This window comes from Scyliorhinus canicula, chromosome 7, assembly GCF_902713615.1.
Source record: "Scyliorhinus canicula chromosome 7, sScyCan1.1, whole genome shotgun sequence".
NCBI classification, from domain to species: domain Eukaryota; kingdom Metazoa; phylum Chordata; class Chondrichthyes; order Carcharhiniformes; family Scyliorhinidae; genus Scyliorhinus; species Scyliorhinus canicula.
In genome coordinates this window covers 37,760,783-37,786,009 of record NC_052152.1, presented here as the reverse complement: position 1 = coordinate 37,786,009, position 25,227 = coordinate 37,760,783, and the positions used below count along the sequence as shown (strand labels likewise).

The 25,227-nt window shown below is 45.6% G+C and overlaps 1 protein-coding gene across 1 annotated transcript; it reads right to left on the bottom strand.

Annotated features, from left to right (window-relative positions):
* Nucleotides 1–22,364: 22,364 nt before the first annotated feature.
* Nucleotides 22,365–25,227, bottom strand: LOC119968876 (putative protein FAM172B). The gene has a single exon (XM_038801805.1). The coding sequence runs from the start codon at nucleotides 23,903–23,905 to the stop codon at nucleotides 22,844–22,846; it is 1,062 nt and encodes a 353-aa protein (XP_038657733.1). The 5' UTR covers nucleotides 23,906–25,227; the 3' UTR covers nucleotides 22,365–22,843.

Below are 25,227 nucleotides of genomic sequence, written 5' to 3'. Positions count from 1 at the left end.
CTTTCCCTTTGGGAGAGTCTAGAGCTAGGGACATTGTTTAAAAATACAGGATCTCCTTTTTAAGATGCAGGTGATGACTTTCTCAGGATCGTGAACTAGTGGAATTCACTTCTCCGGAGAGCGGCAGGTTCATTGAATAGTTCAAAAGCACAATTTGTTAGATTATTAATAATAATCTTTATTAGTGTCAGAAGAAGGCTTACATCAACATTGCAATGAAGTTACTGTGAAAATCCCCTAGTTGCCACACTACAACGCCTATTCGGGTAGACAGAGGGAGAACTCAGAATGTCTAATTCATCTAGCAGCACGTCTTTCGGAAATTTTTCTTCCATTTCCTCTACCACCTGTATAAGCTCATCTTACTCATGACCCAGTTCCTATCTTGACCCCAGGCCCACTACACTGCTCAGCACTCAACCTTCTTCTTGGTGCTCATGTGAATTGACATTGTAAATAGTTTCTTCTCCTGAGGTACTGCTGTTTTCAAAACTTGTCTTTCCAATAAAATGCTCTTATGATAACCACTATCTTGGAAACTACCCTATCTTCCCGTACCAGCCTCCCCGGACAGGCGCCGGAATGTGGCGACTAGGGGCTTTTCACAGTAACTTCATTGAAGCCTACTCGTGACAATAAGCGATTTTCATTTTTCATTTCATCTCCAAATTTATTTTCTCCAAGTTTTTGAAAGTATTACCTCTCTGGAATCCAAAGCCACATTTCCTGCAGCTCTGTTTGAAAAATGCCAGGTCTCAGTGCCGCCACACCACAGCGCCTATTCGGGTAGACAGAGGGAGAACACAGAATGTCCAATTCACCTAGCAGCACGTCTTTCGGAAATTGTGGGAGGAAACCGGAGAAAAAACATGTAGACACGGGGAGAACGTGCAGGCTCCACACAGTAACCCAAGCCAGAAATCGAACCCGGGTCCCTGGGGCTGTGAAGCAACAGTGCTAACCATGTGCTACAAAGGAGTGAAAGGATATAGGAGGTACGCACGGAAGTGGATTTGAGGCCTCAGTCAGATCAGCCATGGTCTTATCGAATAGCAGAGCAGACTCACGGAAGCCAAATGGTTTACTGCTCCTAATCCTTATGCAAGCAGAAATCAATAGAGACATTTAGCAAGTCAAGCAGCATTGGCTGAGGAAAACAAATTAACTGGCATTTTGGGAAGAAAACCTTTCCGTGGAATGAAACATATTACAACTGAACAACATTTAAGAAAGAACAGATCTGGGAGAAAGAGAGAAAAAAGCACACACAGACTGACCTCGTACACAGGAAAAGATCTAGAATTACCTGTAAATTGCTGCAATAGGGACTGGAAATTAGTGCAGAACTAATATGGACAGCAGGCACAATGAGACTTAAAATACATAAACATTTCATTGAGATCTGGAACCAGTTCTTCACTCAAAATGTTGTGGATCTTTGGTCAGAGAGTTGTTCAGGAAGGTGAAGTTGAGGTAGATGGTCAGCTATGATCCTATTGAATGGTACAGCACGATTGAAAGACCTCTTCTTCCATATGCCACAGTATGTGAGAAGTGCGCAAGTAGGCAGTTTTTAAAATACATTCATGGGATACAGGTGTCACTGGCTAGGCCAGCATTTATTGCCCATCCCCAATTATCCTCAGGAAGGTGGTGATCAGCTGCCACATGCAGCAGTCCATGTGGTGTAGGTATACCAACAGTGCTGTTAGGGAAGTGGTTCCAGGATTTTGACCCAGTGACAGTGAAGGAATGGTGGTATACTTCCAAGTCAGGGTGGTGAGTAGCTTGGAGGGGAACTTCTAGGTGGTGGCATACCCAGTTATCTGCTGCCCCTGTCCTTGGTAGTGATTGTGGGCTTGGAAGGTGCTGACAAAGGAGCCTAGTTGAGTTCCTGCTGTGCATCATGTAGATGGTACACACTGTGCATCAGTGATGGAGAAAGTGAATATTTGTGGAGGGGGAGCGAATTGAGTGGGCTGCTTTGTCTAGACGGTGTTGAGCTTCTTCAGAGTTGTAAGGGCTGCACTCATCCAGGTAAGGGGAGACTATTCCATCACTCCTCACTTGTGCCGTGTAGATGATGGACTGGCTTTGAGGTGTCAGGAGATGAGAACTCACTGCAGCATACCTAGCCTCTGACCATCTCTTATAGCCATGGTATTTATATACTGGTCCAGTTCAGTTGCTGGTCAATGCCATCCCCAGGATGTTGATGGACAAGTCAAAAGGGAATTATGGAAAAACTGCCAAAATGAACAGACTTCAGCAATCGGAGTCTGGTGGAACAGAAAGGCAAGTCAACATCAAGTGTGCAGACGATCCCACCAGCACAGTGTTCCCCTCTCACGTTCCCCATTCCCCAAAACACGTGTGTGCCTGTCCAACATGACTAACACTTAGAGCACGAGAGAGTAATTTAGTTCAGCTTTGAAGTTATTAAAAGTCAAATTGAGGCCAGAGTGCCAAGACAAGGTGCTGTTCCTCAAGAACATGTTGAGCTCCATTGGAAGAGCATGAATGGTCAGAGTGGAATGGAGTCCCATTGAATTGCCACACAGCATAAAGCTCAGAGTTGCACTTTGGAGCAGAGTGGATGTGTTCAGGAAAGTGATCACACTGCAGAGACCAAATATTCAACAAAACGTTACTTATATTTAGTCAAAATAAATTTTGTGACCAAGACATTTAAAACAACATGTCATATTTGGGATTTTCAATGTATACGGCCCATTAGTAAAGACTGGGATGTAGCGTAATGGGATGGGAAGTATTTACAATGTTCCACATTTCAACTGGCTGATGGAAACCCTTCCGTATTGGGTTTTACAAATAAAAATAATGCATTCAAATGATTTACCCTGCAGTTCATTGTTGTTGGTGAGTGGGTCTATAACGCTGGTGTGCTGACTTGGGCTCTGAAATATATAAGGCTTTGTGAGGATAGGGCAGCATTTCAGCAATGAAATCAATTGAGAATCTTGAAGGTTGTTGATGCCAGCTCGCTAGACATTACCCAGCAGCTAAGTCATCTGAAGTTTTTATTTGTCCAATAAACTTTTTTAAACCTGCACTGTCAGTCACTAATTATTTTGAATGGGACCATTGCTGCCTCTATATCCAAAATAGTGCTAGATACAATAAGATGTATCGCAGATGAGCTTTCAATGTGTCAATCACCCTGTTGAAATTAAGTACTTCAGAGTATAACCAGAATCCTACCTTGATAATAACCTTATGATGACCAAATATTTCAATAAAAGATGCTCAATTTTACTTTCCGCCACAATATGTTTCCTTTCCTCAGAGTTTTATTAACAGAATAGTGGAGTAGGTATCAAGGTTTGGTGATTTTGCCTCCACACCTCTGTAATAACTTATAATGCCAGTGTTTAGTAGCTGGTGGAGCATTTTACTTTACTCTGCAACATTATATTTTAATGATAATGAACTTAAAAGTCAAAATCAGCTAACTTGTGGGTGCTCCATATTGATATAATGCGAGTAGAGCAAGATGGAATTTCTACTATGTTTCTTCTGGGTACCAGTTTTAATAAATGACGTGTACAAAAATGGCACTTAAAATTAAAAGCATTGTATAAAGCTTTGATATTTCCAACATTACCCGCATGTCAGGTAGACTTGTGGGAGGATTGAATAACCGACTGCTTCCAATGGGAGTTGATAAAGGATTCAAACACTTGTACCCACAAGTATTTTGTAGGTGCATAATTTCTTAAAACATTGCCCCACTGACAAAATATTAATGCAGTTTCAATCTGTATTTAATTGAAGTATTGTTTTTGAATGCCAGCACATATCTTTCAGTTCTAAATTGAATGAATGCAACCTTATTGCTCCCTCCAGTTGCTTCCTTGAAGTGCTGATTCATTTTTTAAAAATAAATTTACCCAATTCATTTTTTCCAATTAAGGGGCAATTTAGCGTGGCCAATCCACCTACCCTGCACATCTTTGGATTGTGGGGGCAAAACCCACGCAAACATGGGGAGGAAGTGCAAACTCCACACGGACAGTGACCCAGAGCCAGCATCGAACCTGGGACCTCGGCGCCTTGAGGCAGCAGTGCTATTCACTGCACCACCGTGCTGCCCCCGAAGTGTTGATTCATGCTTGGCTTTAGATCCAATGATCATTCTTCACATGGAAGCTTATTGACTTGTCATACTGTGACACATCTATTTACATAGAAGTGTTAGTGTAGGAAACAGAAAAGGCAAAACCAGAAAACAATAACACTGAGCCAACAAAAGATATTAAGATGGGTGACTAAAAACTTGGTGTTAGGAAAATATAGGTAATTATTGGTAAGCATTAGAAATAAGGTATAGTTTTATGTGGGTTTAATTTAATGTTTCTGTGCCCAGAAGGGTAAAACCTATGGTTGGATTCCTGCTGGACAAAGGTGTTTGTAATTCCAACTGTGATTCTATTGTGCTTAGAGGGGGCAATGGAGTAAAGAGTTACTAATAGTTTGATATCTGGGAATCCAGGTGGCTCGAGAATGGGAGGCACTGCACAAGTTAAACCTATCCCAGCTCGTAAAACAAATGTAAGAGGACTTTAAGAGATGGGACATGCTTCTGCTGTCACTGGCGGAGAGGGTACAGATTGTGAAAATGACGGACCTCCCCAGATTTCTCTTTGTTTTTCAGTGCCTCCCCATCTTCATCCCGAGGGCCTTTTTCAAGCGGGTGAATAAGGTTATTTTGGGCTTTGTGTGGGCGGGTAAAACCCACAAGTGAAGAAAGTGTCGCTGGGGGGTGGGGGTTGGCGCTGCCGAACTTTTGAAATTACTACTGGGCGGCTAATATAGTCATGAATAGGAAGTGGGTAGTGGGGGAGGGGTCGGTGTGGGAGCGGATGGAGGCGGCGTCATGTAAAGACACCAGTTTGGGAGCACTGATAACGGCACCTCTCCCGTTCTCGCTGGCCCGATACTCCACAAGTCCGGTGGTGGCAGCTCTGAGAATCTGGGGGCAGTGGAGGAGATATAAGAGAGTGGAGGGAGCATCGCTTTGGACCCCGATTTATAATAATCATCGGTTTGTACCTGGTAGGCTGGATGGTGGGTTCCGGAGTTGGCAAAGGGCAGGAATTAGGAGGATGGGGGATATATTTATAGACGGGTGCTTCCCCAGCTTGAAAGCCTTGGAGGATAAATTTGAATTGCCAGCTGGGAATGGGTTTAGGTATCTGCAGATGCGAGACTTCCTGAGAAAGCAGGTTCCGGCTTTCCCGCTGCTGCCGCCACGGGGGATACAGAACAGAGTAGTCTCCAGTACCTGAGTGGGGGAGGGGAAGGTATCAGATATTTACCAGGAACATTTGGAATTGGAGGAAACTCCAGTGGAGGAGCTCAAGGGCAAGTGGGAAGATGAGCTGGGGAGAGTGATAGAGGAGGGACTGTGGGCGGAAACCCTAAGCAGGATTAACACAACCTCATCATGTGTTAATCCTCATCATCTCACACATGACGGTGGCCCGGTTGAGCAAGGTTTCTGGGGTGGAGGACAGGTATGTGAGGTGCGCAGGAAGCTGAGAGGGTTTTGGCAGGATTTTGCTAAGACAATGTCCACGGTACTCAAAACACGGGTGGTGCCGAGTCCAGAGGTAGCGATCTTTGGAGTGTCAGAAGATCCGGGAGTTCAGGGTGTGAAAGAGGCCGACGTCCTGGCCTTTGCCTCCCTGGTAGCCCGGAGACGGATCTTATTAATGTGGAGGAACTCGAAGCCCCCGAGTGCAGAGACCTGGGTTAGTGACATGGCTGGGTTTCTCAGTCGCCATAAGAGGGTCAATGGTAGGGTTCGCCGTGTGGCAGCCGTTCGTCGACTTTCTCGGGGAAAATTAAAATGTCAGCAGAATTCCAAAAGTGGGGGGGGGGTTGAGGGCCAGACTGATTTTTTTCTTCTTATTGTTGGGGGGGGGGGGGGGGGGGGGAGGGGGTGAAGATTGGGATTGGGTTGGAAATGCTTATTGTACCATGTTTATGTCGCTGTTAATGTTATTATTATAAAAATTTGCAAATACCCTAATAAAAATATATTTTTTTTAAACGACTGCTGATAGTTATAATACAAAGTTAAAGTCCAACAGGTTTGCTTCAAATCACTAGCTTTCGGAGCACTGCTCCTTCCTCAGGTGAATGAGGAAATGAGGTTTGAAAGAAACCTGTTGGACTTTAACTTGAATGTGGTAGTATGACTAGAGGTATTACGGTAACTACCAATGCCGAGACACTATTGGTGGAGAAGGCTAATTGCTGATTGGCCCAATGGTATGTAACACTAGTCACCCATTGGCTAGAGCTGTAAGTTGGCTCCGCCCTGTAAGGCGGGGTATAATAGCCCGTGTGTTCCCCACAGCTTCCTTTCTGTACCTGAGCTGCTGGGGAAACATCTTGTCTATTAAAGCCTTCAGTTTCAGACTACAACTTCGCTTCTGTGGTCAATTGATTGTGCATCAATTTAATAGACAAGTTTTAAAGAATGGAGCTCCGCATCGAGCCGGAGAGTCTACAACTCAGCCCCCACGCGGCAAACGCAGCAGCAACCTTTAAGCACTGGTTAGCTTGTTTCAATGGCTACCTCAGCACGGCAGAAAGCACACCCACGAGGGAGCAGAAACTACAGATCTTACACTCGAGAGTGGGCCCGGACATCTACATGCTCATCGAGGATGCTACAGATTACGATTCCGCAATGGAACTACTAAAGGACATTATATCCGCCCAGTAAACCAAGTCTACGCCCGGCACCTACTGACAACGAGACGGCAGAGCCTTGGTGAATCACTAGACAAGTTCTATCGTGCGCTCCTCGTGCTAGGGAGAAACTGCAGCTGCTCACAAGTTTTGGCTAACGAAAATACTGAACTTTTGTTCCGGGACGCTTTTGTTACGGGTATGCAGTCCCCGCAAATCCGCCAGAGACTGCTCGAAAAAGACACTCTGGGCCTCAAGGAGGCACGGGCCCTCGCTGATTCACTGGATGTGGCCTCCCAGAATGCCCGCGCCTACGCCCCCGACTGCGCGGTGGCCCCCTGGGCAGCATGGAATGCCCCTCCAGCGGGCTCGGAATCGCCTCAGGCCTGCACTGCGAAACGCCCCGGCAACCCTGCTGGGCCCCGTTGCTATTTCTGCGGGCAGGCGAAACACCCCTGACAGCACTGCCCAGCCCGTTCGGCAACGTGTAAGGGGTGCGGCAAAAAGGGCCATTTCATGGTAGTCTGCCAGGCCCGGGCGGTCGCTGTGGTTTCAGGCGGCGAGTGCAGATCGCCGCTCCAGCCCTCTCCACGGGCCCCGAGCGGCCCACGAACATCACCAGCTTCCTCCCCCAGCGCCACGTGGGGCCCCCAGTAGCCGCCATCTTGCTCTGCCGACGCCACGTGCGGGGGATGGGCGCCGCCATTTTGTCCACCCCAGCCATGTGTGACCAGTGGGCGCCGCCAACTTGGACCGGCTCCAAGGACCCCAGCACGGGTGATCACCCGAAGACGATTCCGAACTCCTGCCACGTTCGGCATCGGTGACCTTGGACCAGTCTCGACCCCGAACCCTCTCCACAGGAACGACAACGGTATTAATCAACAGGCACGAGACGTCCTGTCTACTCGAGTCTGGGAGCACGGAGAGCTTTATACACCCAGAAATGGTAAGGCGCTATTCTCTTCCTGTCCACCCCATCAATCAAAAAATTGGCCTGGCCTCTGGCTCCCATTCAGTTGCAATCAAAGGGTATTGTGTAGCAAACCTCACGGTCCAAGGGAGGGAGTTCAAGAACTACAGGCTCTATGTCCTCCCCCACCTCTGCGCAGCCACTCTCCTAGTGTTAGATTTCCAGTGCAAACTCCAAAGTCTAACTTTCAAATTCGGCGGCCCTATATCCCCCCTCACTGGCTGCAGCCTCGCGACCCTCAAGGTCGATCCCTCTCCCTATTTGCAAACCTCACCCCGGATTACAAACCCGTCGACACCAGGAGCAGACGGTACAGTGCCCAGGATCGGACGTTCATCAGGTCCGAGGTCCAATGGCTCCTGAGGGAAGGGGTCATCGAGGCTAGCAACAGCCCCTGGAGAGCCCAAGTAATGGTGGTAAAGACCGGGGAGAAGAATAGGATGGTCATAGACTACAGTCAGACCATCAACAGGTTTACGCAGCTGGACGCGTACCCGCTCCCTCGCATATCCGACCTGGTAAACAGGATCGCACAATACAAGGTCTTCTCCACGGTGGACCTCAAGTCCGACTACCACCAGCTCCCCATCCGCGCGAGTGATCGCAAGTACACTGCCTTTGAGGCAGATGGGCGGCTCTACCACTTCTTAAGGGTTCCTTTCGGTGTCACTAATGGGGTCTCGGTCTTATTACGCTCAGTGGGTCCCCAACTACGCCGACAAAGCCCGTCCTCTCATCCAAACAACTACTTTCCCCCTGTCGACAGAGGCCCGCCAGGCCTTCAGCCGCATCAAAGCAGACATTGCAAAGGCCACGATGTGCGCCATCGACGAGTCCCTCCCCTTCCAAGTCGAGAGCAACGCGTCCGTAGCTCTGGCAGCCACCCTCAACCAAGCGGGCAGACCCGTGGCCTTCTTGTCCCGTACCCTCCATGCTTCCGAAATCCGCCACTCTTTGGTCGAGAAGGAAGCACAGGCCATAGTAGAAGCTGTGTGACATTGGAGGCTTTATCTGACCGGCAGGAGGTTTACCCTCCTCACGGACCAATGGTTGGTAGCTTTCATGTTTGACAATGCACAGCAGGCAAGATAAAGAATGATAAGATCTTGCGGTGGAGGATCGAATTATCCACCTATAACTACGAGATCCTGTATCGTCCCGGGAAGCTAAACGAGCCTCCTGATGCCCTGTCCCGCAGCACATGTGCCAACGCACAAGTGGACTGCCTCCGAGCCCTTCACGAGGGCCTCTGCCACCCGGGGGTTACTCATTTCTTCCATTTCATAAAGACCCGCAACCTCCCCTACTCCATCGAGAAGGTCAGGACAGTCACTAGGAACTGCCACATCTGCGTGGAGTGCAAGCCACACTTCTACCGTCCGGAGAAAGCGCATCTGATAAAGGCCTCCCGTCCCTTTGAACGCCTCAGCATGGACTTCAAAGGTCCCCTCCCCTCTACCAACCATAACACGTACTTCCTCAACGTGATTGACGAGTCCTCCCGCTTCCCATTCGCCATCCCCTGCCCCGACATGACCACAACCACCATCATTAAAGTACTCCACAGCACTTTTTCCCTGTTCGGATTCCCCGCCTGATGGAACCATCAATTCAGCGAACACGTGTAGTTGGGATCTAAACAGAGGCTTTAATACACTTACAATAGAGGCAGCCTATTCATCGTTGAACTTCAGGTGAACTGGCAGGCTGGCTCTACGGCACTGATCTTTATACATCGGTCCCAGGGGGAGGGGTCCTGGGCGGAGCCAAGGGAGGAGCCCAGTACAAACTCTCGCGTACTCCCAGAGCGACTCCCCCTGGTGGTCGGATAGTGCAACTGCACTTACATTGGGTAGATAACGAACATATATACATGGAGTGATATTGGCAACTATATATAGTGTGAATCACATTCACCACACCGCCTACATACACTGTGATAGGGGATCCTCTTTTATGAGTGACGAACTGCGTCAATTCCTGCTTAGCAAAGGCATTGCCTTGAGCAGGACGACCAGTTACAACCCCCGGGGTAACGGACAGGTCAAGAGGTAGAACGGAACAGTCTGGAAGACCATTCTACTGACCCTACGGTCCAAAAATCTCCCAGTCCCCCGCTGGCAGGAGGTCCTCCCAGACACCCTCCACTCCATCCGGTCTCGGCTCTGCACTGCAACTAACCAAACTCCTCATGAACGTCTCCTTGTCTTCCCTAGGAAGTCCTCCTCAGGGACCTCGCTCCCGACCTGGCTGGCAGCCCCCAGGCCCATCCTGCTCCGGAAACACGTGCGGGCGCACAAGTCGGATCCGTTGGTCGAGAGGGTCCAGTTACTCCACGCTAACCCCCAGTACGCGTATGTGGAGTACCCCGACGGCCGACAAGACACGGTCTCTCTACGGGACCTGCCGCCCGTCTGATCCCCACCCTCGCCAGCAGCCCCGCCCTCCCCCCACCGGTGCACCTCACTGTCGCCTCCTGCCCTGGACAACCATTTTTCCCGCCGGCCCTGCCTGGATACCCCGCCCACCATAGCACTGTACAGACACTCCCTTCACTGGCCAGTGAACCCCCCCACCAGCGCCATCTAGAAGTCTGGATGCCCCCTCCCTGGATCAGCCACCCTCACCAGCGCCATCTAGGGGTGTTGAGTGTTGAAGCCGCTGCGGGGAATGGATCCACGCTCCCGGAGTCACAGACGTCTGCACCTCCACCGACGTCTCCGTCGAAGCTCCGTCGATATCAAAGGACAACCCCCTCGCCGGATTCTTTTTCAACAGGGGGTGAATGTGGTAGTATGACCAGAGGTATTACGGTAACTAGCAATGCCGAGACACCATTGGTGGAGAAGGCTCATTGCTCATAGGCCCAATGGTATGTAACACTAGTCACCTATTGGTTAGAGCTGTAAGGTAGCTCCGCCCTGTAAGGCCGGGTATAAGAGCCCGTGTGTTTCCCACAGCTTCCTTTCTATACCTGAGCTGCTGGGGAAACATCTTGTCTATTAAAGCCTTCAGTTTCGGACTACAACTTCGCTTCTGTGGTCAATTCATAGTGCATCACTGGTGTTGTAAGATTTCTTACTGTGCTCACTCCAGTCCAATGCCAGCATCTCCACATCATGTATAGTTTGAACAAGACATTTTATTAAACATTTAAAAATTTGATTATGTACAATGTACCTTTATTCCCCCCTCCCTTACCTTAACAATTACACACAGGTTTTAAGATTAACAAAGATTTAAACTTTAAACTTAATTTAAAATGGTCTCTTGTAAACACTGTGATCAAATACACTCCCCTCAAGGGCGGCACATGGCACTGGCTAGCACAGCAACTTACGGCACTGAGGACAGGGTTCAAATCCTGGCCCTGGTTCACTGTTCATGTGGAGTTTGCATTCTCCCCCTGACTGTATGGGTTTCATCTCCACAACCCAAAGATGCATCGGTTAGGTGGATTGGCCAGGCTAAATTGTCCCTTAATTGGAAAAAAAAATAATTGGGTACTCTAAATTTATTTTTTTTAAATACACTTCGCACTGACCTCAAGTGAATATTTGTGGATGTCTCCTCATCATCCCCCTGATGATTGTTATGAGAGTTTCCACACTCCTCTCCCAAAATCATGCTTTAAAATCTTCTCTCATAATTATGCTTTCCCTTAGTGGTTTGCAGTCCGAATGCAGACCAGGTTTTCCAAATTGACACTTTTAAACAAAAGCTTCACTTTTAGCACATCCAGTCCAAGATTTTACCCCATTCCTTCAGTATTTCTTTGTTTCAACTGCTTGTGCACAAACTCCCGAGATCAAGCCATCGATTTCCATAGTTATTTCAACTCATGTTCTACAGGTTGTAGTAAAAGCTCACAAACTGGAAAATCACTTCAGATATTTTTCTGTTGTCTCAGCCTTCTCAGCTCTGTCTGTCTTTATTGAACAGTGCTCTGTTCCAGCACTTTAACCTCAGATGTCTTGGAAACTTCTCTTCATTTCTCTAGTTTCCTTAACTAGCTGCTCTTCAGATCTCTGCACTTGTTTATTCACCATTATTCCATGGTATGGCTTTTCTTCTCGCAAAGCTGATAGAGATGTACCCACTCTAGCCTTCTAAGCCAACTACTTCTAGCAGAACTGTGAGAGCTGCCTATTTTCAACTGCTCACAAATTAGTTAAACTAGAACTTAAAAGCTTCTCTACTTTACAAGGCTCTGTTTGCTAAGCAACCACACTGGTTTATTTATTCTTCATGCCGCAGCCCCTCTAAGCACAGTTCAAACTTAAGCAATCCCCATGCATACAAACACCTTTGTTCAGCAAGCATCTAACTATATGTTTACCCTTCCAGGTACAGAAACATTAAATTAAACATACTTAAAGCTATACCTTATTTCTAATGTTACCAATATGAATATAAATTCCTTAAAATTACCTTTGTTTTCCTAACACCAGAAAGATATCTGCAGTAGTGTTGAGGTTTGTGAGAAATTATTACAGTTTGGGGAGACCATATTTTAAATAATTGTAGAAATCAGTGGATCTCGGAGCTTTTAAGACAAAGGAAACCTGAAGACAGAGGTTTAAAACCTGAAAGCAAAACCTTAGTGGAAGCAGCAAATGGAAAACATAATTTAAAAGAAGATTTGATGGTGTGATGTTTGAAAGTGGAATTTGAAATCAGTCGTGTGGAAGTTGAAGTTCAGTGAGACAAGGTGGCTCAAGGTCTAAGAATCATCTGGTGGGATTTTGGGGAGAAGTCCACAGACATTCATTTGGGTTCAGAGAGCAGTGTGTCGTACCACAGTGATCTTATGTGCTTTAAAGGGGCTGTGTGTTAATGAGACCATTATAGCTTAAGATGCACTTTGTAGGGCAGCACGGCGGCACAGTGATTAGCACTGAGACTATGGCTCCGGGTTCAAATCCTGGCCCTGTCCATGTGAAGTTTGCACATTCTCCCCATGTTTGCATGGGTTTCACCCCCACAACCCAAAAGCTGCGCTGGTTAGATGGATTGGCCATGCAAATTGCCCCTTAATTTGAAAAAAAATAATTGGGTGCTCTAAATTTAAAAAGAAAAGATGTATTTTGTAATCCATTATAATCTTAAAATCTACGTGTAATTGTTAAGCTAAAGCGTGAGTAAAGGAATATTGTATCATAATCCATTTTTTTAATGATGTGGAGATGCTGGCATTGGACTGGGGTGGGCACAATATGAAGTCTTATAACACCAGGTTAAAGTCCAGCAGGTTTATTTTGAATCACTAGCTTTCGGAGCACAGCTCCTTCATTAATATTTAATGTTTTTTTCTTGTTGTTAAAAAGAATTAGTAGTCCTGCGACTGTTCCTCCACGTTTTGTTATTAAAAAGTTGCAATCTTTTGAGCCAGGGTTCCATTCTTCCCGTTCAGTTACAACATTAACTGGGATCGTAACGTTGGTCAGAGGTGGATTTTAAGGAGTAGAGAGATTGAGAGGAGGAATATTAGAGCTCAAGGGCTGGACAACTTCAGGCATCATCATCAATGGTAGGGCCACTTTACTTTATTTGACTGTTTTATTAGCCCAGCAGATCCACTCAATTTCCAATCATCGTAACTTTAAATATTTTCTTCAGGAATATTTAGCGTGTCAGCATTGTCAAGCAGAGATGTGCTTCTGCATTTTGTTTTGGTGGTGGGGGGTGGAAAGTGGAGAATAATCAGACATTGGAAGTCTTATAAGCCAAAATGCACCTTTTGTGATTGTTTTGCTTGGTCTCAACAACAAACGAATAGTTTTAGTTTGGACTCTGAGGATGTGTACTTGTGCCTTTAATAACTATTGACTATTTAATGTGAAAGTATGCAAACAAATCTTTCATTTCAACTTGAGTGTCGAAGGAAAGTAACAGTAAGAAGTCTTACGACACCAGGTTAAAGTCCAACAGATTTGTTACAAACACTAGCTTTCGGAGCACTGCTCCTTCCTCAGGTGAATCATCCTCAGGTGAATGAGGAAGGAGCAGTGCTCCGAAACCTAGTGTTTGTAACAAACCTGTTGGACTTTAACCTGGTGTTGTAAGACTTCTTACTGTGCTCACCCCAGTCCAACGCCGGCATCTCCACATGAAGGAAAGTAAGACATGTAACCAAATATCCTTTTGGGGGAATCTTCTCTTTCTTTTTGCAGAGTGACAAAGCAGGGGGGGGGGGAGGATAAACCCCTGCCCCCACGCAGTACCCCCACCACGGATCACCCCCACCACGGATCTCTCCCTCGCCTTCAATCCCGTCCCCCGAAAATGGGAGCAGCAGACCCCCTCCCCCTTGTTTCTGTGTTTTGCTACTTGGTCAACAGTGCACTCTTTCTCACTAAAGCCTTATCAACACCCATGGTACAAGCTACAGAAGGGAATAGCTACAATTTTAGGACTTTTATTGTTTTGAATCAGATGACTTTGTTTGCATCTCTTTAATCTTTCTTAACCTAAATTAAGAATTATAAACGGAAGCAATAGTCAATCCATGTATTTCTTTCCCCCTTCAGTCAGAATCATACCATACCATACTATTTCCATTTATTGTTCATCGGTGGGGCGACTATCATAGATTCTTCGCATAAAACAGTTTCAGTTCAGGAAAAGTATGAGCTGGATATAAAAGCTGCTGTTGTGTTGTGCACAAAATGATGTTCACCTAAGTGAATAGACCTTTCGGTTGTGTGATTTTTCCACTTTAAGCATTATTCATGGTGCTCCATCCAAGGCAATTATCTTTGTGCAGATCAGGAACTGAACATGGAACTGTCTACTGTTCACTTAACTGACTGAACGAACAGAGCTTAGTCCCAATCTTAGCAAGGTGAGACATGAGGGGAAACACATTTTTTATTTTGATTCATTCTCAGGATGTGGACATTGCTGACAAGGCAGACATTTATCAGTAATTTCCAGCACCAGTTTCCCCTTCAGAATGTGCTGGTGAGTCTTCATCAACTGCTGCAGCCAGTGCGGTGACACAATGCTTAACACAGGATGTATGGTAATTTTGATGGAGTAACAATGAAAGCCTGACAATATACGACCAAGGCAGGTGGTATTTCCATGCACTTGCTGCCCTTGTCCTTCTATGTAGGGGAGGTGGCAGGTTTTCTGAAGAAGCATGATGAGTTTACTGCCTTTAGGCAGTATACACTGCAGCTCTGGTACGTTGAGGGGGAGTTGAGCAGCACAGTCAAATCCAAGTTATCCATCATGCATATGAGCAGATGAATTAGGAGCAGGAGTGGGCCATTCAGCCCCCCCGAGCCTTTCAATAAGATCATGGCTGATCTGATTGAGGCCTCAACACATTCTGCCCTACCCCCGATAATCTTTAACTCCTCTGTTAATCCAGAATGCATCTTCCTCTGCCTTAAAAATATTCAAGAACCCTGCTTCCGCCACTGTCTGGGGAAGGATTCCAAAGACTCATGACCCTCAAGTGAAAATGTTTTTTCTCATCTTCTTGAATGGGAGACTCCTTATTTTTAAGCTGCGTCCCCTAGTTCTAGTCCCTCCCACAAGTTTATTTGCACTGAGTGCTGAATTTGGGTGCATTTGAGTGCTATAGTGAGAGTTTGGTGACTGAGGGAGTTAGGTGAGGAGGGAGTAAGGTACTCCTTTCATTTTGTTTCCTACATTTCCTCAAAGAGCGTGAAGGGAGCTGGGAGTCTACAGAGAGTGCAGCTGACTGGGAGCAGAGTCAGAGGGCGGAGTTCCAGTTGGTCCACAGTACAGCTGTATTCTGCAAGGTAAGAGGGGATGGAGGCTAGGGGAGTTGCATGCTCCTCCTGTAGGATGTGGGTGCTGAGGGACACCATCGGTGTCCCCGCTGACTATACCTGCGGGAAGTGCACCCACCTCCACAGAGACCGTGTTAGGGAACTGGAGCTAGAGCTGGAGGAACTTCGGATCATCTGGGAGGCAGAGGGGGTAATATAGAAGAGTTACAGGGAGGTAGCCACACCCAAGGTACAGGACAAGAGTAGCTGGGAAACAGTCAGGGGAAAGAAAACGAATGGTCAGACAGTGCAGGGATCCCTCGCGGCCATTCCCCTTCAAAACAAATATACCATTTTGGATGCTGTTGGGGGGGGGATGACCTACCGGGGGAAGGCCCAAGCGGACAGATCTCTGGCACTGAGTCTGGCTCTGGGCCTCAGAAGGGAAGGGGGAAGAATAGAAAAGCAATAGTGATAGGAGACTCAATAGTTAGGGGAATAGATAGGAGATGTGGTCGCGAGCGAGACTCCCGGAAGGTATGTTGCCTCCTGGGTGCCAGGGCCAGCGATGTCTCGGATCATGTCTTCAGGATCCTTAAGGGGGTGGGTGAGCAGCCAGAAGTTGTGGTGCACATTGGTACCAACGATGTAGGTAGGAAAAGGGGGTGTGGATGTACTAAACGAGTTTAGGGAGTTAGGCTGGAAGTTGAAAGCCAGGACAGACAGAGTTGTCATCTCTGGTTTGTTGCCGGTGCCACGTGCTAGCGAGGCTAGGAATAGGGAGAGAGTGCAGTTGAACAAGTGGCAGCAGGAATGGTGTAGGAGGGAGGGCTTCAGGTATTTGGATAATCGGAGCGCATTCTGGGGAAGGTGGGACCTGTACAAGCAGGACGGGTTGCTTCCAAACCAGAGGGGCGCCAATATCCTAGGAGAGAGGTTTTCTAGTACTCTTCGGGAGGGTTTCAACTAATTTGGCTGGGGAATGGGAACCGGACTTGTAGTCCAGCAACTAAGGTAGCCGATGTTCAGGATGTCAAAGCATGTAATGAGGCAGTGGGGAAGGTAACACTGACAAAGGAGAGTACTTGCAGGCATGGAGATGGGTTGAAGTGTGTATACTTCAACACAAGAAGCATCAGGAATAAGGTGGGTGAACTTAAGGCATGGATCGGTACTTGGGACTATGATATGGTGGCCATCATGGAAACTTGGATAGAAGAGGGGCAGAAATGGTTGTTGGAGGTTCCTGGTTATAGATGTTTCAATAAGATTAGGGAGGGTGGTAAAAGAGGTGGGGGGGGGGGGGGGGGGTTGTATTATTAATTAGAGATAGTATAACAGCTGCAGAAAGGCAGTTCGAGGAGGATCTGCCTACTGAGGTAGTATGGATTGAAGTCAGAAATAGGAAAGGAGCAGTCACCTTGTTGGGAGTTTTCTATAGGCCCCCCAATAGCAGCAGAGATGTGGAGGAACAGATTAGGAAACAGATTTTGGAAAGATGCAGAAGTCACAGGGTAGTAGTCATGGGTGACTTCAACTTCCTAAATATTGAGTGGAAACTCTTTAGATCAAATAGTTTGGATGGGGTGGTGTTTGTACAGTGTGTCCAGGAAGCTTTTCTAACACAGTATGTAGATTGTCTGACCAGAGGGGAGGCCATATTGGATTTGGTACTTGGTAATGAACCAGGGCAAGTGATAGATTTGTTAGTGGGGGAGCATTTTGGAGATAGTGACCACAATTCTGTGACTTTCACTTTAGTAATGGAGAGGGATAGGTGCGTGCCACAGGGCAAGGTTTACAATTGGGGGGAGGGCAAATACGATGCTGTCAAACAAGAACTGAAGTGCATAAGTTGGGAACATAGGCTGTTAGGGAAGGACACAATTGAAATGTGGAACTTGTTCAAGGAACAGATACTACGTGTCCTTGATATGTATGTCCCTGTCAGGCAGGGAAGAGATGGTCAAGTGAGGGAACCATGGTTGACAACAATGTCTTGTTAAGAGGAAGAAGGATACTTATGTAAGGCGGAGGAAACAAGGTTCAGACAGGGTGCTTGAGGGATGCAAGATAGCCAGGAGGGAACTGAAGAAAGGGATTAGGAGAGCTAAGAGAAAGCATGGAAAATCTTTGGCGGGTAGAATCAAGGAAAACCCCAAGGCCTTTTACACATATGTGAGAAATATGAGAATGACTAGAGCGAGGGTGGGTCTGATCAAGGACAGTAGTGGGAGTTTGTGTATTGAGTCAGAAGAGATAGGAAAGGTCTTGAATGAGTACTTTTCTTCAGTATTTACGAATGAGAGGGGCCATATTGTTGGAGAGGGCAGTGTGAAACAGACTGGTAAGCTCGAGGAGATACTTGTTCGGAAGGCAGATGTGTTGGGCATTTTGAAAAACTTGCGGATAGACAAGTCCCCCGGGCCTGACGGGATATATCCAAGGATTCTATGGGAAGCAAGAGATGAAATTGCAGAGCTGTTGGCAATGATCTTTTCATCCTCACTGTCAACAGGGGTGGTACCAGGGGATTGGAGAGTGGCGAATGTCATGCCCCTGTTCAAAGAAGGGAATAGGGATAACCTTGGGAATTACAGGCCAGTTAGTCTTATTTCGGTGGTAGGCAAAGTAATGGAAAGGGTATTGAGGATAGGATTTCTGAGCATCTGGAAAGACACTGCTTGATTAGGGATAGTCAGTACGGATTTGTGAGGAGTAGGTCTTGCCTCACAAGTCTTATTGAATTCTTTGAGGAAGTGACCAAGCACATGAATGAAGGTAAAGCAGTGGATGTGGTGTACATGGATTTTAGTACGGCATTTGATAAGGTTCCCCATGGTAGGCTTTTGCAGAAAGTAAGGAGGCATGGGATAGTGGGAAATTTGGCCAGTTGCATAACGAACTGGCTAACCAATAGAAGTCAGAGAGTGGTGGTGGATGGCAAATATTCGGCCTGGAGACCAGTTACCTGTGGCGCACCGCAGGGATCAGTTCTGGGTCCTCTGCTGTTTGTGATTTTCATTAATGACTTGGATGAGGGAGTTGAAGGGTGGGTCAGTAAATTTTCAGACGGTACGAAGATTGGTGGAGTTGTGGATAGTGAGGGGGCTGTTGTCGCCTGCAAAGAGACATAGATAGGATGCAGAGCTGGGCTGAGAAGTGGCAGATGGAGTTTAACCCTGACAAGTGTGAGGTTGTCTATTTTGGAAGGACAAATATGAATGCGGAATACAGGGTTAATGGTAGGGTTCTTGGCAATGTGGAGGAGCAGAGAGATCTTGGGGTCTATGTTCATAGATCTTTGAAAGTTGCCATTCAAGTGGATAGAGCTGTGAAGAAAACTTATGATGTGCTAGCGTTCATTAGCAGAGGGATTGAATTTAAGAGCCGTGAGGTGATGATGCAGCTGTAAAAAACCTTGGTACGGCCACATTTGGAGTACTGTGTGCAGTTCTGGTCGCCTCATTTTAGGAAGTATGTGGAAGCTTTGGAAAAGGTGCAAAGGAGATTTACCAGGATGTTGCATGGAATGGAGAGTAGGTCTTACGAGGAAAGGTTGAGGGTACTGTATTTTTCTATGTTCTATGTTCTAAATGGAGACATTCTTTCAGCATCCATCCTGTCCAGTCCCCTCAGGATCTTAGGTTTCAATCAGATCATCTTCCTAACTCTAGTGGATACAGTCCCAGCTGATTCAATCACTTCTCATAAGATTTAAACAATATATGTTTATTCATTCATGGAATGTGGCCATCACTGGCTAGGCTAGCATTTATTGCCCATCGTTCATTGTCCATGGGATGGTGGTGGTGAGTTGCCTTCTTGAATCGCTGCAGATAACCGCCTCATCCCAGGTATCAAGTGAATCTTCACTCAAGTGAATCTTCTCTGGCTGCTGATGTATTTATATCTTGCAGGACACCCAGATCCCGGGGTGTTATATTTCATCTGCCAAATATTTGCCCACTCACAACTTATCTATGTCCCTTTGCAGACTCCTTATGTGCTCGTCACAACTTACTTTCCTACCTCTCTTTGTTTAATCAGTGTTACAACTCCCATCATTGTTATAACTCCCACAAGACCCACGGGGACAACCTGATTAATCTCCCCCTAAGCCTTGTGAAGTACAAGCTCCCCTGCTGCTGAGCACAGGCTTGTTAATTATTTGCCATAAAAGCTGGCCCAGGTAGGAGCCAAGCCACCGTGTAGTCCCAACTCAGACAGTTACTTGGAAATATTTAACTTTTGAAAGGAACCTTTTTTTGATGTTCCTTTACAGACTCCAAGGTTTTGCAATATTAGATTTGGTCCCTTCATCCAAGCCATTGATATAAGTTGTAAATAGTTGAGGCCCCAGCACTGATCACTGTGACACTCCACTTGTCACATCTGACCAACCTGAATATGACCCATTTATGCCGAGCTGGCTTCCTGTGGGATAACCGATCCTCTATCCAAGCTAATAGGTTACCCTCCTACGGCATGAGCTCTTGTTTTGCATAGCAACCCGATACGGCACCTTGTCAAATGTCTTCTGGAAATCTAAATCACAGCATATCCATACATTCTCCTTTATATCAGCATTCTTTGTTACTTCCTCAAAGAACTCCAAGAAGTTAGTCAAACACGATTGCACGGTCACAAAACCACATTGACTCTGATTGTAAAGATTTCATAAGTGTTCCACTCTAACCTTCTTAAAATAGATTGCAGTAATTTCCCTACGACAGACATTAAGCTAACTAGCCTGTAGTTTCTTGCTGTCTCCTTCCTTTCTTGAATAGACAAGTCCGATTCGCAAATTGATGGAAACTTTTAAGAATCTAGGGAATTCTGAAAAATTGAAACAATGCATCCACTATCTCAGCAGCCAATTGAAACAATGCATCCACTATCATAGCAGCCATTTCTTTTCAGACCCTTGGATGAAGTCAATAAGGACTTGGGGACCAATCTGCTTTTAGTTCTGTAATTTTCTACGTAACATTTCCCTAGTAATGGGAATGTTTAAAAAAAATAAATTTAGAGTACCCAATTATTTTTTTTCCCAATTAAGGGGCAATTTAGCGTGGCCAATCCACCTACCCTGAACATCTTTGGGTTGTGGGGGTGAAACCCATGCAGACACGGGGAGAATATGCAAACTCCACACGGATAGTGACCAAAGGTTGGGATTCAAACCCAGATCCTCAGCACCCCAAGCTGCAGTGCTAACCACTGCATCACCCATGATGGGAATGGCTTTAAATTCCTCCGTCCCTTTCACCTCCTGATTCACGATTATTTCTGGGGTCTTTTTTGTATCCTGTACAGTGAAAGACAAATGCAAAATATCTGTTCAATTCATCCATTTTCCATTTCCTTATTTTCCATTAACTCTCCATTCTCTAAATAACCCATACTGACTAGAGTTATTCTTTTCCTTTCTGGAAACTCTCAACAGTCTAACTAGCTTCCTCCAATATCATATTTTTTCCCACCTTGTCAATCTTTTAGTCATTATTTACTGTTCTTTATATTCTGTCCTGCCACTCACCTTTGCGACCATATGCTTTTTTCTTTCAAGCCATATACATGTTGCAGAAGTGGGAAATGGATAGCGATCAAGCACATGAACCACTGAAGATGTCTCCCTCCACAAACCAGAAGTGGAGATCAACTATTTAATATTACCGTAATATCGGCTGACTGCTCAGATTTTAAAAATATTGTCCTGTCCCTTTGGTACATTCAGGCATTAAACCATTGCTTGTGCTCATTCTGTAGCCTTTAATCAAAACACAGACTAGTGAACTTGTATTCCTCTTGTTCACTCAGATGTAGCATGTGTTTTGATTAAAGGCTACAAAATGAGCACAAGCAATGGTTTAATGCCTGAATAATTCATTCAAATTATTTAGTTTTGAAAATTAAACATACAGCATAAAAAGACAATGAAGGCAGCATTGGATAATTCTGTCCAAGTAGGTACTCACGTTTGTCACATTATTATGGCTTCCATGGCACTGTCCAACTCTACACACTAAGCTGTTTACAGCCGTTGTTTTTCAAGTAACAGACCATTACTACACTTAATGTAACAAAATTCTTCTGCAACGAGCATTACAGTGGGTAGTTATCAGCTAATTCAGCTGAACTCCGGAATCAAACCTGGAAGTTTCTAATGTTTGGTGACTGACTCTTACCATTAATCAAAATCCAGACAAGGTTACAGGTTTTTAACACTCGTGACTTTATTGCTAGCTGTATTCAGTACAGTAATAAAAACGAGACATGAGCAGATCCAATGTAGAAGTGGAAATTACACAATAGTCTATGTGGAAAGTGATAGGGTGGGGTGAAACAAGACTGACTGAATTCTTAATTCATCTGATACAGATCTAATAAACTGGAGTCAATGTTTTTGCCGTTTCTCAGTGTTACTGGTATGTTTTAAAACTTTGATGCGAGTAATACACAAGATTGTTTTGGGGCCTCACGGTAGCATGGTGGTTAGCATCAATGCTTCACAGCTCCAGGGTCCCAGGTTCGATTCCCGGCTGGGTCACTGTCTGTGTGGAGTCTGCACGTCCTCCCCGTGTGTGCGTGGGTTTCCTCCGGGTGCTCCGGTTTCCTCCCACAGTCCAAAGATGTGCGGGTTAGGTGGATTGGCCATGCTAAATTGCCCGTAGTGTAAGGTTAATGGGGGGATTGTTGGGTTACGGGTATACAGGTTACGTGGGTTTAAGTGGGGTGATCATTGCTCGGCACAACATCGAGGGCCGAAGGGCCTGTTCTGTGCTGTACTGTTCTATGTTCTATGTTCTATGTTTCGAGACATTCATCCATTTTAAAAATAAATGTTTTACCTTCAGAAACAGGACATCTTCAAACTCAAGAGTTCAGATTTGTATTGACAGAAACACACCAACGTAAACCACTTTCTGGAAAGCTTTAATTTTTTTGAGGAAGGAAGTGCTTAGGTTACCTCTTTTGAGAAACCCCAATTGTTGCATTAGAGTACATTAATTATATATCTCTCACACCATCCATATATCAATAGGCCACAGAATACATCAAACATGCTAAATCTGAGTGAACAAGAGGAATAGAAGAAAAATATTTCTCCCTAGGTAAACAAACAACGTTACTTCAACCACAAAAGTACAATCTTAGTCGTTTTAGAGTGAAATTTAGGCTGGGGGCACCAAAGTGTTTGTTTGTGCAATGCACAATCCATTGCGAAGGACGAAAAAGAAATCAAGCTGCTGGAAATCTGTAACAAAACAAAAATACCAGAGGCAGCATCCACGAAGAGAACATTCGTTGACATTTCAGCGGTTAGACCCCTACTGTCCCAGGTTTCATTAAGTATTGTTGTTTTGTTGGATTCATTTACACAATTCGACAGGCATTGCTACATTCTCTTTCTTTTTGTTCTTGCTCTCAGTTTCCTACTGAAGCTTCTTGTAACAATTGGCGATCGGACGAATGGATTAGTTTTCTGCACATTTGAAATTTTCTTCAAGTACTTGAAAACAGAGTGAAGGCAGGTTGTGGGGGCCAAGTCATGGTTTTGAGTGCCCGCGGAAACCTGCGCACAGCCCGTCCTCACGGAGGGCACAAGCTTGTCTAGGGGTTTGGCGCTCAATAACCAGTGGCGACTTCTTTTTCCGATCCAATTCCGACCTATTTGCCCAACGTTTTGATGATCGACATCATGGGCAGAGTTTATGAACGCCACAGCGTAGACTTTGCTCATTACATCTTTCCGCTCATTCAGGAGGTTCACAAACGCTAATCCGCCGTAACCATGGACAATGAAGGCTACACTCATATCAGGAGAGGTCGATATAAAGTGGTCCCAAACGTAGATGGTGTGCGCTTCAAGACTTTCAAAACCTAGTTTTGGTATTTGTTCAAGCTTCAAGTTATGTTCTTGTTGATCAGAATCACATGTTGTTTGCTCTTCGGCGCCATCGTCTTGCTTAATATCCGTAAAGTTGTCATTGACGTTCAATACCATCACTTCATACTGCTCCACGAGAGCTTGCTTAATAAAAGGGATTTGAGTGCCAGTGTTCAGGCTATCATGCACAATCAATTGCTGGGACCATGTGCCGGCCCGCATAACTCCACGGTCCTGCAGGAGAACAATTAACTTGGAAGGGTTAGTCAAAGCACCTTCAGTCATGAAGCAGAAACTTTGAGAATCGCCATTCTCTGCTGTATCAAGGGGAATATAGACTCGCTTCAGTCGACATTCTTTCTCCAAGAGTTCATACACGTAGTGGGCCAGAATTGTCCCAAAGGCTTTGTACCACTGGTGGTTCAACTTCATGGAATTGCTACATCGTTTATAATCAAATGGCTGGTTTGTTTCAGTGTGCCGGAGTTGTCCCTTATCATTGAAATAGTATTTGAATTCTTTTAGTCTTTTTGCATTTTCCAGTTGCTCATGCATCACTGTTCCTTCCATTTTCGCGCGTACAAATAACACCCGGTGTTCTGAAGCGACTTTTAATCAGCAGATAATTTAAATCTATGCTATGCTGTTGATTTTCCATGTCCTTTCGCGTAGATCGAGAAAGTAGTCATTTTGTTGTTTGTGGGACCCTATAAGGTACCCATCCCTTATTGCACATGCGGATTTGATTGGCGTAAATGCTGTTTAATTAGGTATTAATGAAGATGTGGTTCTGGGGTTGTTTGTGACAACTATGTGAAAGTATGGTCGAATTGAGATAATTCATCGATTAAATTAAAAGATTGATGTTGTTTACATGATTTTGCAAGTAACACCAAACCCCGGGATTGTTGCCATTCATTCAATTCTTCAGGAGCAAATTAAATATAAACTGTCAGGCACATTTTGGCACATTTTTGTTCCAATCAATCACTTGATTAATTTTTGGTGCACGCTAATTTACTTAATTATTTGAGTAATGAGTTCAGCTGTACTTAAAACACGTTCTTAATCTCCACAATTTATATTCATGACCAGCAACGATGGGATTTGTACAAGACCTCGCTGCAAAATTGCTTTTCCCACCTAAGTTAGTGCTTTTAATTTCAAATAACAGAAAATGCTGGAGAAGCTCCGGAGGTCTGGCAGAGTCTGTGTTTCTCTCTCCATAGACACTTCCAGACAGACCTGCCGGGTTTATCCAGCATTTTCTGTTTTGATGTCAGATTGAGCATCTGCGGTATTTTGCTATTCTTTTGGTGCTTTTAATTTTCTGAGTTATTCAGTCCATTATGGTTAGTACCTCCACACTGTGGCCCACCCCCTGCCAAGTTAGTTTAAACGCCCCGCCCCCAACAGCACTAACAATTGGTCCCTCCGATGCGACCAGTCCTACGTGTACAGGACTCCCCTTCCCCAGAAATTGTCTGTGATCCAGGGAACTAAAGTCCCCCCTCCTGCACCCATCTGCTCTATCCTCCTTTTCCTATACTCGCTAGCACATGGCGCACAGGATGTAACAGAGATTATCGAGGGGAGAAGTAAGAGTAATCTGATATCTAGCTCCATAAATTCTTGCTGGAGAACCTAATGTCTTTTTTTTCTGCCTATGTGGTTGGTATCAATGTGAACCACGACTTCACCCTCTCCTTTCAGAATGTCCTGCAGCCGTTCAGTGACATCCTTGACCCTGGCATCAAGGATGCAACACATCATACTAGAGTCCCATCTATGGTCACAGAAATGCCTGGCTGCAATCATAGAATTTACAGTGCAGAAGGAGGCTATTCAGCCCATCGAGTCTGCACCGGCTCTTGAAAAGAGCACACTACCCA

What these genes read in the sequence shown, in the direction of transcription:
- LOC119968876 (XM_038801805.1), bottom strand. Translation starts at nt 23,905, where the DNA reads ATGGAAGGAACAGTGATGCATGAGCAACTGGAAAATGCAAAAAGACTA.